Raw genomic sequence first — 19,443 nt, 5'->3', positions numbered from 1 at the left:
ATCATTGTGACATTTGCATTACTTTGGAATAAATTGCATTGCCCAAGAGAAATGGGTATAGTGCACCAGTGCTCTTAGCAGAAATGCATAAGACAACATATAGGCTATATAAAGAGAGAGAGAGAGAGAGAGAGAGAGAGAGAAATGTAATTTATTGCTCACATTGCAGGAAAAACATGATTGTGCTAAAATTGTAATTTCAAAATATATTTTTTCTTTTGAAATATGACCTGTTTGACAGATTTTGTCAACAAATCTAAATAAATAACACCAGTTTGTATTTAATAATAATGATAATTATTATTATTGTTAATAATAATAATAATAATAATAATAATAATGCACATTCAGTTCTTGTAATCTTTTATCTTTTGTTTTGAAGTTTTTGTTTAAAAATGCAAAATGAAACTAATTAAAAATAATGTTTGCATAACAGTTTTTGGTTGGACTTGGATATAAAAATAACCAGTATCAGAGTAATAACCAGTATCGTCCATTAAAATGAAAATCATAATGTAGTATGCACACTATATACCCATTCCTAGTAGGTGCAGTAGGGGGTATGATTGTGAAAAACAACACAGAGTCCAGCCCCTCATCACGCCATGGGAGAAAGTTCATTTTGAATCGCCTGAACTAATAGCGACATATAAAACTTTGCGTTTACACATTTGCGAAACCTTTCCGTTGAAACGGACCTCTAAACTCGGTTGTTTGCACAAGAGTTGGTTGCACGCTAAGCTGATCATGCTCTCTTCGATCAAACTCGTTAGTAAAACTCGAGCAGTCTTTGGTGGCTCTCAGATTTTTAAAGCGTGCGCTTCTCAGAGAGTCGTAAAACAGGGACACTTTGACGGGGATCAGAGCAATGTGTCTTGCACGCGCCGAATGTCCGGGACGGGCTTCAATGTCCCGCCGAGCGCGGAGTTTGTGGCGAGAGTCAGCGGGATCGCGACTATGTGCAAATTACCGTTTCAGAAAACAGCGGACGGACTGGACGCGGCGTTCGTCGGGGTTCCCATTGACACCGGAACATCCAACCGTCCCGGTGCAAGGTAATACTGAACATTCATATACCATCACACACGGTCATGAGTGGCACAAAAATGTCTGCGACAGTTTGTCATTGTATAATATACAATGAAAACACAGAAACTGTATTTGCTATGTGTATTATAGTATGCTATAGGACAGGGGTGCCAAACCCTGGTCCTGGAGATCTACCTTCCTGCAGAGTTCAGTTCAAACACAGCTGTCTGTAATTATCAAGTGCTCCTTCAGATCCTAACAGAGTTCAGTTCAAACACAGCTGTCTGTAATTATCAAGTGCTCCTTCAGATCCTAATCTGCTATAGCATATATAGTACTGTGTATAAAATAATACATTTTACATTTATGTTTTAATACATTTTATAGACATATATACTTGTAATTAAACAGATACCTGTGTTTTATGTATGTTTAAATATTATTTTATAACATTTCACATTTTCAAAAAATGACTAAAATAATTTAAATATGAATAAAATGTAATACAAAAATTATAATTATTTTTTTTATTATTATTTTTATTTAGATATATGCTTATAATAAAACATACTATTTATACATGTATTTGATATATATTTTAAATATATTTAGTAAAACCTACTATATATATATATATATATATATATATATATATATATATATATATATATATATATATATAAAATTTTTAAAATATAATTGTATAACATTTAATATACTTTCAAAGTGTTAAAAAATTATAAAATGTAATAAAGAATTGTTATTCAGTGTTTTAAACATTTATAACAATATTTATATCTAGACATGCTTATAATAAAACACTATATATGTGTGTGTGTAAATATATTTATTTAAAAAACATTTTACATATTTTCAAAAATGTATTACAAATATAAAAAATTCAACAAAGTAGTAATAAAAGTAACTAATTTTTAAAATAAGAATGTAATATAAATAAATAAATACATACAGTGCCATTTGAAAGTTTGTGAACCCCTTGCAAAATCTGTGAAAATGTGAGTTATATATATATATATATATAGTATTACAAAGCAAAATGTGAGTTATGGTTAAAATGTTCATGAATGTTGAGTCCCTTGTACTCAATACAGATTTGGTCCGAGGCACATCAGGGCAGAATCTGCTATGATCAGGTTGTACAATGGCTGGACAAGAGCGGCCCCATACGAATCACTAAGGGTGGCGGATCTTGGTGACGTTAACGTCAACCTCTTTGACCTGAAGGACACCTGCAAAAGAATACGAGAGGCTTATCGTGAAATTGTGGCCACTGGCTGCATCCCACTTACACTGGGTGAGAAAACATTTTCAGTATGCAGAAATACTTGGATCAGGTTTGAATCTACCTTTAATATGTTACTTCTCCAATTGTCTTGGATTCCCAGGAGGTGATCATACAATTGCATACCCAATTCTACAAGCCGTTGCTGAGAGGTTGGTGAAAACACGAGAGGTCCCCCTCCTAATTTTATAATACTAACTCACATTTAGTCTAAAATACTGCTATCTCTGCTGTTCAGGCATGGTCCAGTGGGCCTAATACATGTGGATGCCCATGCAGACACTAGTGACATGATTCTGGGTGAGAAAATTGGTCACGGGACCCCTTTCAGACGCTGTGTGGATGAGGGGCTCCTGGACTGCAAGAGGGTCGTCCAGATCGGGCTCAGAGGCTCGGGTTATTCTCCAGATAATTATGAGTGGAGCCGAGCACAGGTATCATGATGCTTTTACCAATAATCATCATATATATTAGAATGTAATGTGTCAGATAATATTCATTGGCCTACAAAGTGACATCATAGTTCCACCACTCTATAATGATGCTAATATTTGAGTCCGGTGCTTCTTTCATGTCTCTCATATAACTCCGCTGACATGCGGCCTTTTGTTTCATTCAAACACAGCAGCAGACATTTTTCGCCTCAGTTATCTTTCAAGTTATTTACTTAAAAATGATAGGCCTATGGCAATAATGTTAAAGTCTTTGTCTTGTTGCTGGAACGATTTCTTTGTACACTCTAATGGATTCTAAGATAAACAGATTAGATTTTAAAACAGTTTCAGTATTACACGTCTCCGACATTATTTAGGTGTTGAAAAGCAGTGTATTAATAAGTGATAAGACATTATCCCTCAAATGTCCCTCAAATGCGATAACAAACTGTTGGAAGTACATTATCCTGTCTGTCTCTGTTTGTTATATTATAGCCATATTATATTTATATTTTTAAATCATTTTGGTCTTTCCAGGGTTTCCGTGTAGTGGAAGCTGTGGAGTGCTGGCACAAATCTCTTGTCCCTCTCATGGAGGAGGTTCGCTCACAGATGGGAACCGGACCGGTCTATCTCAGCTTTGACATAGACAGTCTGGACCCTGCATTCGCTCCCGGCACAGGAACACCTGAGATTGCTGGCCTCACACCCATTCAGGTATGCTTTACCTGTCGCTCAGAGATGCTTAAACCTGCTCCACGAGTTGAGAATAAACTCCCATCACCCTTAAACCAACAAATGAAGGTCTTTTAAATCACTTTATGTTAATAATACTTACACAAGTATTTATATAAACATATAACTTGCTCCACACTATGCAACCGATATATAGAACAAGTGATTTGGAAAATGGACACAGTATTAATCTGGCATACTGTACTATAAAATACAGAACAAAGATACAGCCAAAAGCAGCCCTTAGACTTTGCGCGTGAAAGTTTAATATTAACCTTAGGGGTTGGTTAAAAGCGCACTGAAAGATAGAGACATGGCTGATTTGAATCTCAATCGACACGCTTTTGTGTAAAGAATAATGTATTTTGAATTTTTTTTTTAGGCTCTGGAAATCATTCGAGGTTGCCGAGGTCTTAATCTTGTGGGTTGTGATTTAGTTGAGGTTTCTCCACCTTATGACACCACAGGTACTGTATTATATATATATATATATATATATATAAATATATATATATATATATATATATATATAAATAAATTATTTATCATATTTCTATTATATTTTATTATTTACATTATATTTTTCACAGGAAACACTGCTTTGACTGGGGCTAACCTTCTTTTTGAGATGATGTGTGTCCTTCCAAAAGTCAAATATTATTGATTGCGTTGGTGGAATGTCTCAAATAATTGCACAGTGACATATCCATGATTTCTGTACAAAATCAGTATTAATATTATTTTCAGCAACAAATACCTTTATTTGGATTAGCAAAACAGAGCCATACTGTCAATTTATGAACACAGTGAAGAAAATTCATATTGCGTATGGAGAAACAACTCTCGGGAATAAAAAAGAAATCACAAAATTATGAAAATAAAACATTTCATGTTTATTTGATAATATAGTTTTTAAACCGATTAATAAATAAAACAATTACATAACACGATGCAGAGTTCATATTTTACACCACAGACATAAACACATTTAGTCATATAGAGTTAATAAGCCATGAAAATTTGGCATGATTTAATGCTATCTTAAATTTAAGATATTTACCAGTGCATTGCAAAACACAAATAAAATGCTAATATAGTAAAATGGCACCAATACCGCATCATTGATTATAAAGTATAATGAATGTTCATTGAACACCATATGAATTAAGTAATATTATTCATCACGCAAAATATGTCAGTAATGGAAGACTTCATATAGGAGTGGATATAACTCACCCACACCTTTCTGTGCATATGCAATAGCTAATCAAATGAATTAACCACTAAATCCTGCTAAAGAAAATGAAACATCACTACATAAAGGAGACAAACGCTTTTCTACAGCAAACATGAAATGCATAGTACAAAATACTTCAGATCAAGTATGTATCATTTCTTCTCTTTGTACTGTTGAGAGTATGCTTTGCATGCCACAACACATTTTTAATTAAAACACAAATGGAAACTATATAGGTCTCTGGCGCTCTTTGTCATTCTTTAAGGCTATACCTACTCATTTTATAGCTGCACTATATAACTGAATGTAACTTGTACAGGTCAATAAAGAGCTGTTGCACCCTTTAATTACACTATTATTCTGGTAAGAACATCTGGAATCTTTCTTATATTTTAGAGACACAAATCCATATTATATTTTTACATATACATTTAATACTATGTAACTATTTACACCTTGGGACTGAAGCACAGTTCATGTTCTATGGGTATTGCTCTAAAGTTGCGCCAGTTGTGTTAAAGTCTGTACCACAAGTATGGAAGATGCTAAGAAATTTGTACTGGAAAAAAAAAATGAATTGATGAAACTGATAAAGCTATAGTATTTTTTAAGTTTAAATTAACTTATGATATCTACCATCCATATTTTCACTATTCTTTAGAAGGGGGGAAAAAAGATTTTGTGTTTGTTCAAATTATTTAAAAAAATTAAGAATGGTGCATGTTTCCAAATGGCAGATTTTTATATTTTCAATTTTGAATTCTAACAAACTTTAATTAAAGGTCTCAAAGTAGCCTAAGTATTTGATTCTAGTTTTATATTATTAAATTTTATGCTTTAGAATGTTTTTTTTTTTTTTGGTAAGGAATTGCAAGTAAACCATTAAAATGTTAACATTAGTAAATGCATTTAGCATCATGAACTAACAATAAACCACAATTTTGAAATGATTTAAATGTTTTAGTATATTTACTGTAGAAATGTACGTTATCCATAATTAATCAATGCTGCGAAAGCATTGTGCATTATTTCAATTAATCCAATGCATTAACTAAAGTTAGCACATAGAACCTTATTGTAAATTGTTAGCATAAAGTTAAATATTGCACTTTGTAGATCAAGGGTGTTAAATTAAAATTATGTGTAATATATTAAAATAATATATTAAGTGTCTCTTAAAATTGTAAACGTACAAATTCACAGCATTGTCATGAGTAAACAGTTAGGACTAAAAGTCTACAGTGATCATGTTTGTTATGCTACATTATGTTAGCTGTTTTTCAACTAGCAGCATGTTGCAGTGTTATTCATGGAACGGAAATGTTTCAAATCGAAAGCTAGGCTAGCTGTATCAATATTTTGTCTCTCAACTAACAGCCTTTTGAAATGAATACCAAATATCCAAACTGACTGTAAATCGCTCCATTAGAGCAGCTAAAGTAAAGATTTCCAAGAGGTCAACATCAGTGTCGATTCAAGCGCTCCAAACATTCTCCTTTACTCAACAATGCTAAGCCAAAGTCACTTTTGCAAAGTCTTACATAGAGCATCTGTCTCTGAGTAGCTTCAAGCCTGGTTTAAATGAGGCCATCGGGTGCTTCTAATGCAGCTGGGTTATTAGCTTCCATGAGGCTTTATTTGTTGACAGTGATCTTGTCCAGACCGGGCCAGGCTGGGACATAGTACCGTGGCAGCGTCCCTTCCATCAGTCGCTCCATCCAGAGTCCGAGTCGATCCAGTTTGTGGTGGATCTGAAGAGTTGTGGATCGAGAGCGTGTCGTGCCCTTCCTGGATCGGGATCCTCCTCCTTCCTCTTCTGGCTTGCTATCCAAGTCTTCACCTGTGTAGACTGGCTTGAAAAGACACAGGTACTTCTTATGACCATTGAGGGCTAGAACATAGCCAGTGTAGTCTAATTTGCGGCTGCCCGCTTCGTCCTCATCTGTGTCGATTTGCATGGCGTCCTGGGCGTATTCCAACACGGCCGCCATCCATTCGCCGTGTTTATCCACATTTAGGAAGGAGAAGTGTAGGGTGAAACTCCTACGAGGAAGAGGATACATAGTATATATATTTTTAAGGCTTTGTGACTTAAAGGTACAGCATGCAATGAGGGCTCACCCAGTGAATGAATAAACTTCCTTGGCAAACTTGCTGAGCAGGATGTTCTTTGTGGGATCAGTAAGTACCAGAACTACATTAATATGACCCGGCCTCAGCTTCACCAGGTTACTAGTGTATGTAATGTCCGTTAACTCTGTCACCTCCACAAAGTTTTTCTTTGGTGGGCGACTGCTGGAAAAAAAAAAAAAAGTTTAAATGAGAGCATTTAATAGTATAAATAATTAGGGTTGCATCAATATAAAATAATTATTTTATGCTATTTTTATAGCTGATAACAAATAACTGATATTATTAAAATTCCAAATGTAATATTATTTTTATATATTTATAATAAATAAATTATATAAATAATCTCAACATAAAAAGAAGAGAAATGAGCATGCATAAATAAATAAATATCCAGTATTGGTTTAAACTCACTAATATCCAATAAATGTGACCCTGGACCACAAAACCAGTCATAAGGGTCAATTTCTCAAAATGGAGATTTATACAGCATCTGAAAGCTGAATAAATAAGCTTTCCATTGACAATATTTGGCAGAGATACAACTATTTGAAAAACTGGAATCTGAGGGTGCAAAAAAAATCTAAATACTGAGAAAATCACCTTTAAATGAATTCAAATGAATTCTTAGCAATGCATATTACTTATCAAAAATTAAGTTTTGATATATTTACGGTAGGAAATTTAACAAAATATCTTCATGGAACATGATCTTTACTTAATATCCTAATGAATTTTGGCATAAAAGAAAAATCTATTATTTTGACCCATACAATGTTTTTTTGGCTATTGCTACAAATATACCCCAGCGACTTAAGACTGGTTTTGTGGTCCAGGGTCACATATGTAATGGCACTGATACATTGTGCATCATTGAAATAGATGAAGTTCTGTTGAATTTATTTATTGGATTTATCCAAACGTAATATACGAAAGAACCTGGATGTGCTGGAGGTGTTCGGTGAACCATTCTCTGCCTTGGATGCCTCTTTTGCTTTTGTTTTGGGCTGTTTTTCCTCACTTGAGTCACTGAAATTAGAAAGAGCAACGTTCAATATCTCATAATTTCCTATCTAACACATCAGAATTATGAATGCAATAAATCTTACCTGAAAGCCTGAATAACTACAGTGCCAAATAAAATAAAAAGTGCAGAGAATATCAAAGACAGCAGGGGCATCACCTCACGCCTGCAAAATAAAAATAACTTAGAGCAGTAAATATAAAAAATATTGCTGACCCAATCCCACCTTAACAACTGTTGCGTTCTGCCACTAAGAGATATGTGACCCTGGACCACAAAACCAGTCATACTGTCCTTATCATACTGTCCATATTACTAATCAAAAATTAAGTTTTAATATATTTTAAGTTTTAATATATATATATGGTAGGACATCTTCATGTAACATGATCATTACTTAATATCCTAATGATTTTTGGCATAAAAGAAAATCAATAATTTTGACCCATACAATGCATTGTTGGCTTTTGCTACAAATACACCCCGTGCTACTTATTACTGGTTTTGTGCTCCAGAGTCACATATTTCATAAAGTTTATTACCTGAATTAGCAACAGTAAAAAAGAGGGGCAGAGTTTAGGGTCAGTCGGCATTTTATTCACCTACCAGTTATTGTGAAGAAGATCATCGATAATTTCAGCCAAGTAGTCATATGCCGTGTAAATCCATCTTATTAAAAACATCTGAAAACATATGGATGTACAAAATTAAGTTCCAGTCAGTTTGGATTTAATCTAGATCTCTACTGAAACATGCATATAGGACAAGGTCACTGCTAATTTCCCAATTAAAGACGTTCCATGAAAAGCGAACCCTGAGAGACTCACCGAGGTGAACTCATTGTTGAGCTCTGGGAGAACGGCATCATTGTTGAGGATGGAGGGATCCTTCTGCAGTCTTTCGAGTTCCTCCAGAAGCTTGTGTTTGTCTTCCTTACTGCCGTTCCATCCTCCCGAAACTGGCTTATACAGAATCTTACCAGCTCCGTTACGCCTCTCCAGAATCACCACCTGCTCAATACACACAAAAGTTTTATTGGGTTACAGACTAGAGGTCCACCAATAGTGGATTTTGCTAATTTTGCTAACTTTAATGGGAAAACAGGCCAATAACCAATTGGTAATTTTATCATCCATGAAACCTTGGAAACTAAACGTATATTGAATGTAAAAATTCAATGTAAAATAGTGCTTTATTACTAAAGCGTTATTACTTAATGAACAAAAATGACTTAATCCTGAATGTATTGTTAATATCTCAAATGAAATCAATTCAAATTAAATATAAATACAATTGGAACCAAAATGTAGCACTTTAAATAACAAAAATTCCAACAAAGATAGTGATCCAAATATCACAACTTATTCTGAAAACAGGTAAAACTTTAGGAATCCTGTAAATAATTGCTACATCAAAGTGATCGTTTGAATAAATATATTGTTCTGTTCTCTGTCTGCAATAATTGATGCAAAAAGCAACTAATAATGTAGAACAATCGTTCGAAATAACATATCTGTCAACCTCTATAATGCTCAAGTATTTTCTTCTCGAAACAAAAATGCGTGGAGAAGATAACATCTACCTGTGGTAGTGTGCTGTCTTTGTTCTTCAAGAGAACATCGCATAGGGGCTGCTGACGTCGCTGGTAGACGTAAGCAAATCGCAGCACATCATTAGTGTTCGCGGAGGCTAGCGAGAGGAAGGCTTCATTTCCTGTGGCGAAGGACTCTTCCTCACCAGTGATGAGTAGAACACAATATCTGTGGAAGAGTCATCGCAGACTATTGGAAAAGACCTTTTAACATGGAGAATCAGATTAACTCCACTGATATTTACAAAGCCGTCTCACTTCCTGCGACGATGGAACTGTTTGACAGGGCAAAGCTCATCAAATAGCTTCTGGTTCACCAGGCGAGGGGCCAGGAGGAACTTGTTGTTGGAGATGAACTCATCTATTATCTGCTTCTTCATCCCTTTAGCCTGAGGAAGCAAATGTTTAATTGAAAGTCAAAAGGTAAACATATTTATATCTTCTCAAACATCTAATACAAAAAAAGATGTAGCTGAAGCCCCAACCTGATTGGTTGTTGTTTCAAGACCTTCTAAAGCCATAAACACACTGCACGATTTTCGGCTGTCGCAGACGAAAGATTGGCATCGTGAAACAATCGTGGCGATTTCTCTGATCGTGGCTCCGAATCGGTGCAGTTATGTCGTACAGTGAAAGAGGTTCAAAGATAGCCGTTGTCACGGTCTTGCGACTAAAGAGAGCCTACGATACAGAATTATCACCGCACAGTGTGTTTGCTGGTACGATCCACGTTTACTGACCAACCAATAAAAATGCCACACAAAATCAATAAGAAATGGCACTAAAACATAAAACTGCTTACCTCAAGCTCTTAACCCCTTCCTCTTTCGCAGCTTCCAATTTTTTTAAGCACACATAAACAATACAACTGCTAAAGTGTGATTTATCATGTCCTTTTTGTTTACCACTAGCACATGCTGATGACGTTTTTTTCTTCTGTAGTAGCATATGAGTCAATAGGTGTAATCATCGTACAGTGTACATACGTCATAGCCAAGTATATAAAATCCATGTCGCACAGTGTGACATATCTTATAGGATTGCTAAAATCGTGCAGTGTGTCTCAGGATTTAAGCCTGTTACACACTGCACGATTTTAGCAATCCTATAAGATCACTGCTGGTCACACTGTGCGACACGGATCTAATAAACTTGGGTACAACATCCATGTAGACTGTACGATGATGACATCTGTTGACTCATAGGCTATGATGCACGTTTCATTAGCATGCGCTAGTGGTAAACAAAAAACCCATAATGATTCACACTGAAAGTTGTAGTTTTTATGTGTGCTGAAAAAAGTGGGAGCGGCGAAAGTGGAAGAAATAAGAGTTTGAGGTAAGCAGTTTTATGTTTTAGCGCCATGTCGCATTGATTTCATGTCGCATTTTTACTGGTTGGTCAGTAAACGTGGGTCGTAACTGCAAACACACTGTACGATGAACATGCTGAATGTCTTACACTGCCAGAAAATTATCGTAGGCTATCTTTGGTAGCAAAACTGTGACAACGGCCGTCTTCAAACCTCTCTCACTGTACGACATAGGACCACCGATTAGGAGCCAATCTTTTGTCTGGGACAGCCGAAAATCGCGCAGTGTTTCTCGGGCTTAAGATGTGTCAAACTCAGTTTCTGGAGGGACATAGCCCTGCAGGGTTTAGATTCATACCTAATTAAATGCACCTGATCCAGCTAATCAAGTACTTCAGGTTTATTTAAAAACTAAATGGTATGTGTGTTGGCACTAAACTCTGCAATTTGACGCATCTGTTCTAAGACAAGTATCCAGCACACGCCTTATAACAAAATAAACAATGACTTAAATAGCATAAATAAAAATAGTTGGATACAAAATTAATAAAAAAAATCATCTAAATTGCACACCTTCGAACAATCTGAACTTTAACAGGTCAGGCATTAACTATGCTATTTTTGCCAGCAACAAAACTATCCAATCGATGCAGCCTACAGTAGTCAAGGGAACAGGTTTACCTGTATAATATCTGCAGGCTTCTCAACATCCTCTTTGAATACAAGCATGGTTGGCGCATAAGTGTTTATGTTGAATTTTCTTAACAGGTCAGCGGTCTCAGAAAGACCTTGATCCACATATCCAAACTGCACATAGTCCTTATAGGCAAATGCTGTAAGCTATTAGAAACAAACAAACAATCAATCATTGGTGTATTGGCTGCACATTGGCAAATCTGGAGGTTACTAACCAATCTCTACCTTATAAAGCAAAGGGACCGAAGGCACTTGGTCAAACAGGAGAACATGTGGCTTGTTCAGCTCATGCCAGCTCTTCAGAAACTCTTGGTTGTTCTTGTCTGTAACCTACAGACATCCATGAATGAGCAGTTTGAGACCAGAAGAAGATATAAATACAGACATTAGGAGTGCATGATGATGTTCACTAACCTTTTCAACTAGTCTCTGTGGCAGCAGATCTTCTACAAACTGCATCAGGTGGCCTTTTACAACAGCGTAATGGAAGAAAGCCACTTTTCCATTGACGACACCAAGAAAGGATGGAGTCTGATGTGCTCCCAAATGATTTGCTAAACGCCGCTCATAACCAACATCAACCACACCAATTCCAATCCCTAGAGATGAGAAAAACAACTTCTTATCTGGAGGAAGTGATCATATCACTAACAGGGACGTAAGCATTTCTAGAAAACTTGTATCGTCCCACCTAGAGTTTCCAATTCCTGCACTGTTTCTTTCCAGACTGGCTCGATATGGATGCAGCTGAAGCACCAGTCTGAGGTGATCTTGATCAAGTAAGGCCTCTTGAAGCTGTCAGGCACAACTTCACTGATATACTGGTTGAAGTGCAATGTGTACTTGCTGTCAGCAAAGTCCCGGCCACCCTTATTGTTGAAGGGGAAGTGAAAGAAAGACTCGTCAAAGTAGAAGTTGTCATGAAAGTGGCGGAAACCATGGTGGCCACGTCCATATGGGTGAGTGTTATCTGTTTGTCCATAACGATCGTAGCTGGCTCTCTTCTCCTCGTTTGTTAAGATCTACGGAATAACATGAAGTTAACATCAGTGGTACTTCTGACAACATGTGATCTGTTAAGTGTCTTTATGAGCTGCAATACCTCATAAGACTTTGTAATCTTGATGAACATGTCTTCAGCTTCAGGGTTTTTGTTTTTATCAGGATGCCTGACAGTAGAGATGAAAGATGAAAATGGTGTAGCATTCTCATTTAGACATAAAATTACAATCTACGAGAAAAAATAGCACTCTCACCATTCTTTGGCCAGCCGTTTATACACTTTCTTGATTTCTGCTTGGCTTGCGCTTCTGGTGACTCCAAGAACTTTATATGGATCAAATTCTGCAGTGCTTTCCACCATAGCATCCATCAGGAGCACATTGACCATCATCACAGACAGCAAAAGCACCATCATCCTCATCTTGACCATGTGTTCTGCTGCCCAAAGACTGTTATATTATAAGACATTATGGAGGAAATACTTAAGCATGAAATATTTAAAAAATAAACATTTAATTCTGAAAATAAACAAGTAATAAATAAAATAAAATAATTTCTAATGAAATAATAAATATAACCAAATATGAAGATAAATAGAAAAATATAAATATAAACATTAAATATTTTATCCTGAATTTTTAAATATATAAAAAATTAAATAAGAATAAATACAACACAATGTGAAGAGTAAATAGATAAAATGTGTACATAAATGAAGGAATTAAATATATCCATTGTTACGTTTTTGTTTTTTTTAATAAATATTAAATGAATAAAATGTTTTTATTGAAGTACTACAATTAAAATATAAAATAAAATATAAAAACAAAAGCTAATTCAATATTATAATAATTATTAGGCTAAAATATTATATAGCCTAAATAATACTGTTATATAATAGTGAATATATCTACAAATAAAAAAAGGTATATATATTCATAATGACTTATCTATTTCAATTTCATGTTTGGTCTAGTGTGTTATTATCGATCTGCCTTCGCACATGCCAAATAAAATACAACCTAATTTGTGCATACTGAAAGCTGTCATGCAAATACAGAAGTTTCCATTAGATGTCAGTGACACATATTATAATTGCGTTTAGACTATTACAGAAAACGCGACACATAAAGCGCATTCGATGATAAAAGAAAATAATCATTAAATCGCGTTCTGAGTGCAATAAAAAGCAGGACATGCAGGTAAATCTACATCTGACGAAACTGAAAGATCCTTAGCTAGCCTGTTAGCCAACCTAGCTCATGCTCTTATCACGAATATGACATCAAAACGAGAGGAAACCATTACAACATGAATGGAATATGAATATACCGTTACTAATGGTGCCAGAAGTTCATCCAGCCATCTGAGTGACGCGTTCATAAACCATGAGACATGCGCATTAAAATGAGCAGATTCAAAGCGGCACAGACATTCTCTCTCTCTCTCTCTCTCTCTCTCACACACACACACACACACACACACACACACACACACACACACAAAGAGAGAGAGAGAAGTGCGCGGTCTCTCTCTATTCCATGGTGTTTATTGCAGTAACAAACAAATATGGTATTAGGCTACCATGCCTTGCAAAAACACTTCCACCTTGATATGATGTATAAAATGCCTCCAAGGGTAGGCTATTTCAAAAATCTGTTAGGACTAAAGAATGTGGTACCAAATCTAAACAGACTGGACAAATTGTTTCAAATGTTTAATACAGAGGTGTCTTAACCCAAGAAGCAGAATAATTCAGACTCCAGATAGCAATGTAACTCATTAAATATTAATAGGACTACAGAACAGTCGAAACAGTAGGGCACTATGCTGCTAATCAGCATACAGCACCAACTTCTGTCTGACAGACTTGCAGCCTTTAACAGCAAAGATTTTCTCCTCTGCAGGGAAGAAGGGCAAGTCTCTGGCCACTTCATCTGCCAAATCATAGTCTTGGATCATGTTCAGATGGTGCATCTCAGTCATGACACACTGACGCACATGCTTTAGCTCCAGAGGGAGGAAAGGAATATAGTGATCGACCAGATGATGATCTATGATACTAGAGTGCAGAAATCCACCTATAAAACACGCATAGACATAAAAAAAAGTTATTTGTGGAGTAAATGCAACCACGTATTCAGACATTTATATATATATATATATATATATATATATATATATATATATATATATATATATATATATATATATATATATATATATATATATATGGTCTTTCAATACACACTGTTCTTATCGTTGAAGATGTTTTGAAGAATCTTAGTCTCCAGTTCCTTGCTGTTCATCCAAAGCTCTTCCCGATCTTTGCCTTCTCTCCAGAAATCCAGAGCCACTTCAGCAATCACATTCCCACCTGCATTACTATAAACAAACAGATAAACACTTGTTAGGGACAGTAGAGGCATTTAATTACCACTGTGTTTGAATTTTATAGAGCTAATATGCTGATTACAACTGCATTTTCAGAAATCCAAAAAAACAAACCCTTGAGTTTTTGAGGGCTTTACCTAAGAAAAATGAAGATTGCATTGCGGAATGACACTCCATCTACATTGGCTTCGTAGTCTAGGAAAGGTTTTATGACATCAATCAGCTGTGGTTGCATCTTGTCCATTTCATCAAATATGAACATGGAGTGGGGGAAACTTGATACATTTCCATGAATCCACTGTTTTAGCTGTTCCTGAATATACAGCACATGCAAATCCCAGTTAGAGGAATAACTTCTGGTATGCACAACATTCTCACAGCCGTTTTACAAAAATGTGCATTCTTTTTTATTTTCGTATTACAATTTTAAATATATTATTTACTATGTTTTTAATGCAGTAATGAATACTGGGCAGAATATGCGATCAGGTTAACAGAAATTAAATGCAGTTTCATTATTATTTCAAGTGATTATACTAAATCTGTAAATAACCCAAATCCCCACCTGTCCAGCCAACATGAGTCCTGTGGGCATTACATTATTAGTCAGTTGTTATAAATGATTGCTATAAGTCTTATAGGCCAAAGCTAAAAACTCTGCAAATTATTTACTTACACTGTACAAGTCTAACTTATTTCTGTGTGGGAAATGATGCTCAGATATATATATGTGAACATGCTTGCTCTGGTCCCCTTTTTTGTACACATTTCTTGCAATGATTTTAGCAACATGATTTTTCCCAACTCCTGCAGTCCCATGGAAAGAGAGGACCAGCGGTTTGTTCGGGTTGCTGTCAGTCATAAATGATTTTACAGCTTTCAGTACAACATCAGATACAATGTGCTGCCCAAAGAGAGAGTCTCTTAAATCTTTCTCCAAACCTGAAACATGTTGAGATATGTGAAGTCAACAAATAACAAAACAACCCATAACACATTTGCATTTCTGAGGTTTTCTGACAAATTATATCGCGCAAAAACCTCTCAAATGGTGTAAATATAGCATATACAAGGGTAATTTTATTATAACATTTAGGCCTAACTAAATATTGCTGTAATTCAGAAAGGGAACTACCATGAAGAAACAACACTGGAGTCTCATTTAATTTCTGTCCCTCTCCCTTTCTTTCATTAATGCAGTTTTAATTGGGTAAACACTTTACTTTGAAAAAATATTTGATAACGTATAGCCTGGTATCAGTAATACCGTGGGAACGTGCTATCAACTTCATAACCATAGTTTGGGGGGGAAATACTAAGTTGAACACTGTCGTATATGAAGGATAAAAACGTTATCCTTTTTATGAAAAAAAGTTATATGGAAAGTTATAGCCTAAGATAAGCGCAAACACGCTGTTGGAAACAAAATAAAATTTTGACATATGATGAGCCATAATCAACTCATAAATCTATCGTCAAAACATATGATAGGCCTACGTTATTTCGCCGTTTTACTCACCTTTAAAGTCAAAGGGCAGCAAATCGTCCTGTTCAAGAAATTTGTGAATCACATAAGATGCAGCAGCCGCGAAAAAATCCAGAAAACCTGAAGATAATGTTATATTAGACACCAGCAATAAAACTATTAACAAATGCACTTTCATTGTGAAAGCGAATAATCTAGGCTTCTTTCAGTCACGGTTTCGTTTTTGGAAGGAACTCGGAAAGGAACTGACGCTCCTTCAGCAAATATTCAGTTCCCTGTTAGGCTTTACTAACTACAAGAAAGAAAACAGGCTTTTCTTGTTTTCCCAGTCTTCGGTATGTTGACATCAAACTCACCATGACCACTGCAGAAAGTTATTATTATTATTCTTATTTTTTTATTATTATTCAATAAGTTACAAAATGTGTCATGACTTTAATTACAGAGAGAGATGCCAAAACCTTCCTCATCATGATCATGTGGTTTGCTGCCAATATTCCCAGAGGTTTTTATAGAGGAAAATTAATAGGTATGCAATATTTAAAATTTATAATATTAATTAATTCATTTTATTATAACATTTAACTATAAAAAATTGTAATGAAGTTTCATATGTAGATAAACAAGTGTGTAAATAAATGCCATAATAATAAACAAATATAAGGTGTAAAGATAAATATGTCCATAAATCTAAAATTAGAATCGTGAAATCGTTCAAATATAATGCAAATATTTTTTTTATTTTAATTATTTTATGTTTGGCTACCATTACACTGTCAGTTTTGCATTTCCTTTACAGGCGTGAGTCTTGAAATGTCCTGTTCACACAGCAACTTAGTAGCATCTCGAATACTGTCTGTATGAATGTGCAACGGGTATGAAGCCCATATTCCTTAACAGTAACCATAGCAACAGTGACCAAGTAATATCAAAGATGGTGACGTCCGTAAAACTTAAATCCTTAACAGTAAGTATTATCAAATTTTATAGGTTTTGTAACTTTGTGTAGGATTATTAAGCTATGGATGTCTGTTCAGCCCTGAATGTCGGCGGAGACCAGGACAACTATGAGCCCCAGAGACAGATCCCCAGTAAAGACCTTGTCTCCTGGACGCAGGAACCAGATGAGTCCTCTGCACAATCTGACCTTTCTGCAGCCTGGAATTGAACTGCTGGTTTTGTCTGGCCAGAGGAGAACTGCAACTTGATTGCACAGATACTATTTAAACTGAACTGAGCTGGAGGATGACATCACTGAATTCAATGATGAACTGCCTTTTTGCATTATTGACACACTATTTTAATATTTAATGCTGTACAGTTGCTTTGACACAATCTGTATTGTTAAAAGTGCTATATAAATAAAGGTGACTTGACTTGACTTTCTGACACAACGAGAGTCCAATTGAGCCGCAAGTTTTTCAGTGAATATCTTCATTTGCCTACAGTATCTTTTATATTTGGGTAGAGAGCACAGCATTTGAATCGTACAAACACAAACCCGAATGGAGCGGCTCTGGTGTAGTAATGTATGAGCCTTTTGAAAGTTAGCTTTGACGTGTTTGTTTAGCTTCAACATGTGTGGTTTCGACGCCGAATCTATATTGCTGCGCTGCTCACGTTCAATTAAAGTGACAGCACATTTTTGATGGACAAAATAAACATTATTTCACACAAAAAGTGCTATAAATGCACAGAATAAACATGTCTAGCGTGTTTAAACAAGAATTGGAGTAGGTCTATGTCAGAAAAAAAATGAAGAATCAAAAATATGTATAGAAGATTTACCCATTTAAACTTGTTTTTAATTTTTCAGTTTGGGTTAAAGTATTGTGTAATAATAATAAAAAAAACCATTTAAAACAGCACATTCTGTATCGAAGTAGCTACTATATGACTGAAACTACATGATCTTAGCTATTTTTGTTGTTTACCTTTTAAATGCGAATACCCGCGTTAACATGCAAATCCCTATTAACAAACTTTCAAAACTTTAAAGCTGACAAACTTCTAAAAACACATTTTTAGTTGTCTTTGTAAAGAAATGTGTGGCTTTGGAGCTGCTACTGTGACGCTGTACAAATGCTTCCAGTGTGAATAGCCTACTAACACGACTCTGATGGTGTAGTTATGCTGACATGACGCTGCCACAAAGCTCATGCTTGCGGTGTGAAACAGGCGAGATTCTGGCAGCTGTATGGTATTGCGGCCACGTGGTTGTAGCTCTCAGAATATTCAAAGCCTACAAACAGAGTGGGGGAACAATGACGTCACTTTGTAGGAGGATCGGCTGTTAGCATCACACTAGTGACACAGTTGTAAAAACGACGGCTTTCTTCTAACATGAGGAGGTTTGGCATTATGGCATATTTGGTTTTGGGCGGAACGTTAAAGAACACGACACACACGTCTCCCTTAAATCCTGTCTTATTCAACCAATCCGATTACGACTCCTAAACTCCCGAAGTGTTTCCTATTTTGTGTGCCTTATGCATCAGACGTTCGTCCAACAGTCTGAGACTAGCATCACACTGGTTCCTTTGACAAAAAATAAATGCTGTGTTCAATCATAGTACATGAAACTTGCACGTTTTGTCCATCAAGATAATCTTCACAAAATAATATAACTTTTATGAATTTTGAAGCCTAAATAAAAGCACCAGAACTTAAAAGCTAAACTTGGCTATAAACGAACCACACCACCATGGTCGATCGCCTTCAACATCACCACCACCATGCTTCCAACAACTTTTTCAAACTTATTTTTAACATGTTCAGTAGAAAAGATTTACTCTGTGGATGAATTTTAATCCACACTACATGAACCTTTTCATATAAACTGGAATAAATACAAAACTAGAGCATTTCAGCTATTTTTTGTTAGGGTGGGTACACAAAATGTTATTTTATCCTTGCTTTTAGAAAATCCTCAATCTATATGCTTTCTAACGGCTTCATGTGGGCGTAAACATTTAATTTTAACTCATTGTGCATTGTGAGCGTTTTTCCATGAAAGTGCTCTGCTCTCGTTTGTCTCTCTTTTCAAAGACAGTCATCGGCTCCCTGTGGT

At 35.5% G+C, this 19,443-nt stretch overlaps 3 protein-coding genes across 5 annotated transcripts; 1 reads left to right on the top strand and 2 right to left on the bottom strand.

The window, feature by feature from the left end:
• Positions 1-593: 593 nt before the first annotated feature.
• On the top strand, positions 594-4,969 carry agmat (agmatine ureohydrolase (agmatinase)). The gene is made up of 7 exons (XM_042750184.1): positions 594-1,055; positions 2,142-2,344; positions 2,436-2,484; positions 2,571-2,766; positions 3,304-3,483; positions 3,884-3,968; positions 4,092-4,969. The coding sequence occupies exons 1-7, from the start codon at positions 748-750 to the stop codon at positions 4,163-4,165; spliced, it is 1,095 nt and encodes a 364-aa protein (XP_042606118.1). The 5' UTR covers positions 594-747; the 3' UTR covers positions 4,166-4,969.
• Positions 4,422-13,979, bottom strand: dnajc16 (DnaJ (Hsp40) homolog, subfamily C, member 16). 3 transcript variants are annotated; one of them, XM_042750181.1, is made up of 15 exons: positions 13,826-13,979; positions 12,748-12,942; positions 12,594-12,660; positions 12,183-12,513; positions 11,906-12,090; positions 11,717-11,821; positions 11,477-11,635; positions 9,742-9,872; positions 9,475-9,652; positions 8,720-8,902; positions 8,499-8,575; positions 7,978-8,058; positions 7,808-7,897; positions 6,860-7,033; positions 4,422-6,781 (listed from the first exon to the last, which is right to left on the bottom strand). In XM_042750181.1, exons 2-15 carry the CDS (start codon positions 12,921-12,923, stop codon positions 6,373-6,375), a joined length of 2,346 nt encoding a protein of 781 aa, XP_042606115.1. In that variant the 5' UTR covers positions 12,924-12,942; positions 13,826-13,979; the 3' UTR covers positions 4,422-6,372. The 3 variants fall into 3 exon arrangements, with proteins under 3 accessions (XP_042606115.1, XP_042606117.1, XP_042606116.1); XM_042750183.1 differs by having other exon boundaries at positions 6,860-7,030; XM_042750182.1 differs by having other exon boundaries at positions 12,748-12,928; positions 13,826-13,945.
• Positions 13,980-14,197: 218 nt separating this feature from the next.
• Positions 14,198-16,633, bottom strand: LOC109082417 (torsin-1A-like). The gene is made up of 5 exons (XM_042750185.1): positions 16,407-16,633; positions 15,564-15,829; positions 15,025-15,200; positions 14,745-14,878; positions 14,198-14,574 (listed from the first exon to the last, which is right to left on the bottom strand). Exons 1-5 carry the CDS (start codon positions 16,549-16,551, stop codon positions 14,327-14,329), a joined length of 969 nt encoding a protein of 322 aa, XP_042606119.1. The 5' UTR covers positions 16,552-16,633; the 3' UTR covers positions 14,198-14,326.
• Between the last annotated feature and the right edge of the window lie 2,810 nt (positions 16,634-19,443).

Source organism: Cyprinus carpio, chromosome B23 (assembly GCF_018340385.1).
Source record: "Cyprinus carpio isolate SPL01 chromosome B23, ASM1834038v1, whole genome shotgun sequence".
NCBI classification, from domain to species: Eukaryota; Metazoa; Chordata; class Actinopteri; order Cypriniformes; family Cyprinidae; genus Cyprinus; species Cyprinus carpio.
Note: the sequence above shows the minus strand (reverse complement) of the source record. Positions and strands in the feature narration are given on the sequence as shown.

Bases quoted from the DNA above. Each gene is read 5' to 3' on its own strand.
- LOC109082417 (XM_042750185.1), bottom strand. From the start codon at position 16,551: ATGAAAGTGCATTTGTTAATAGTTTTATTGCTGGTGTCTAATATAACA. The intron at 15,830-16,406 runs GTGAGTAAAACG...AACATGTTTCAG, and splicing joins GCTGCCCTTTGACTTTAAAG to GTTTGGAGAAAGATTTAAGA. The intron at 14,575-14,744 runs GTGTGTATTGAA...CGTGTTTTATAG, and splicing joins CATCTTCAACGATAAGAACA to GTGGATTTCTGCACTCTAGT.
- dnajc16 (XM_042750181.1), bottom strand. From the start codon at position 12,923: ATGGTCAAGATGAGGATGATGGTGCTTTTGCTGTCTGTGATGATGGTC. The intron at 8,059-8,498 runs GTAGGTGAATAA...TTTATTTTGCAG, and splicing joins GATCTTCTTCACAATAACTG to GCGTGAGGTGATGCCCCTGC. The intron at 7,034-7,807 runs GTTCTTTCGTAT...TTTTTTTTCCAG, and splicing joins AACACCTCCAGCACATCCAG to CAGTCGCCCACCAAAGAAAA.
- agmat (XM_042750184.1), top strand. From the start codon at position 748: ATGCTCTCTTCGATCAAACTCGTTAGTAAAACTCGAGCAGTCTTTGGT. The intron at 3,484-3,883 runs GTATGCTTTACC...TTTTTTTTTTAG, and splicing joins CTGGCCTCACACCCATTCAG to GCTCTGGAAATCATTCGAGG. The intron at 3,969-4,091 runs GTACTGTATTAT...TATTTTTCACAG, and splicing joins TCCACCTTATGACACCACAG to GAAACACTGCTTTGACTGGG.